Raw genomic sequence first — 1,179 nt, 5'->3', positions numbered from 1 at the left:
TGTTCCCAAGCAGCAGATGAGTCCTTTGTGCTGAAGAGGTTGAAGGTCTGCTGGATCATCTCATGGAGGACAGACATGGCTTGAGTCTTCTGGAACTGGTTGCCATCAAACTCCTCCTGGGGGAATCCAAAGTCATTTCTGTCCTTCAGACAGGAGAAAGGAGAGATTCTTCCCATTTGTGCCAGGAGTATCAAGGCCCTCCTATGACCCAGGCTGTGGATCTGGGGCAGATCACAGCCCAGAGAGCAGATGGATTTGTAGCTGAGCAGCACCACGGCCATCAGTAAAGAAAAGGACAGGGCCATTGGGATGTTGCAAATATTGCTAGGCTACTTGAGGTGGGTAACCTTGAACCTTGGCCTCTAGGTTTTCTGGAGACTTTGCTCTGTGCATGGATCTTAAATAGTGAACATACTAATTTCCATTTTCTAAATGCTCTAGTTTTACTTTCTATCTCTGTTTTTGCTTTCTTTATTCACTCTCTACATGTGTTGAAAGATGTTTTTCATCATTGCCTATTTTTCACCTACACTCAAAACTTTTTATGATATTTTTTTCTAATTGAAATCTTCATGAACTTTTAATAACACACATTTGGCATATCTATTTATGTATACTGTGTACACCTCTACTTCACAGATAAAAACTATAACCTTTGCTCTTTTTATTCAATGTAAAGTTAAGAATGACAGAAAAGTTAAACTAAAGGCTAAGTTTAAAAGGTATTGACATTTAATTTAATTTGATGAGTGTAACTGTGGAATAACTTTTAATGTAATTTGTCCATGTATATTTTGTTGTATCAAATTAAATATGCAAAATAAAAATCTGTATAAATACACATTAATCATATGAATGTAATTACATACTTAATCATTCAAAACTGCTAAAATTATGAATCGATAATTTTTAAACATTTTTCTCACAGTGTATGAAGCTTTGAAGTTTGCTTTATATGAGAAAATAATTTGTAAACTTCACTAGCTGCAGTGTTCATCCAGATATTGCCAAGACTTTTTTCTTTTCAGTACTTGACATAAATATTGATGTGTTGAATAACTTTAGTAGAAATAAATCCTATAATATAAGCTTTGTAATTCTCAAAGTCTACAAAACATCCTGAAAAACTGAGGATGAAACATAAGTAATAACCCTAAGATTCTCAATGGCAGCCCCAAG

General features: G+C 34.8%; 1 protein-coding gene across 3 annotated transcripts in view; it reads right to left on the bottom strand.

Moving 5' to 3' along the window:
• LOC105537894 (interferon alpha-17) overlaps positions 1-305 on the bottom strand; it is a 16,629-nt gene extending 16,324 nt beyond the window's left edge. The window contains exon 1 of one of the 3 annotated variants that reach the window (XM_011977590.1): positions 137-305. In XM_011977590.1, coding sequence (XP_011832980.1) covers positions 137-305 — 169 coding nt within the window. Of the gene's footprint in view, positions 1-71 lie in introns of all 3 variants that reach the window. The other 2 variants (XM_011977589.1, XM_011977591.1) reach the window with 2 other exon arrangements.
• Between the last annotated feature and the right edge of the window lie 874 nt (positions 306-1,179).

The sequence above is a fragment of the Mandrillus leucophaeus genome, unplaced genomic scaffold, assembly GCF_000951045.1.
Source record: "Mandrillus leucophaeus isolate KB7577 unplaced genomic scaffold, Mleu.le_1.0 Scaffold1802, whole genome shotgun sequence".
Lineage (NCBI taxonomy): Eukaryota > Metazoa > Chordata > Mammalia > Primates > Cercopithecidae > Mandrillus > Mandrillus leucophaeus.
The sequence above is the reverse complement of the archived record's forward strand: the minus strand, read 5'-3'. Positions and strand labels throughout refer to the sequence as shown.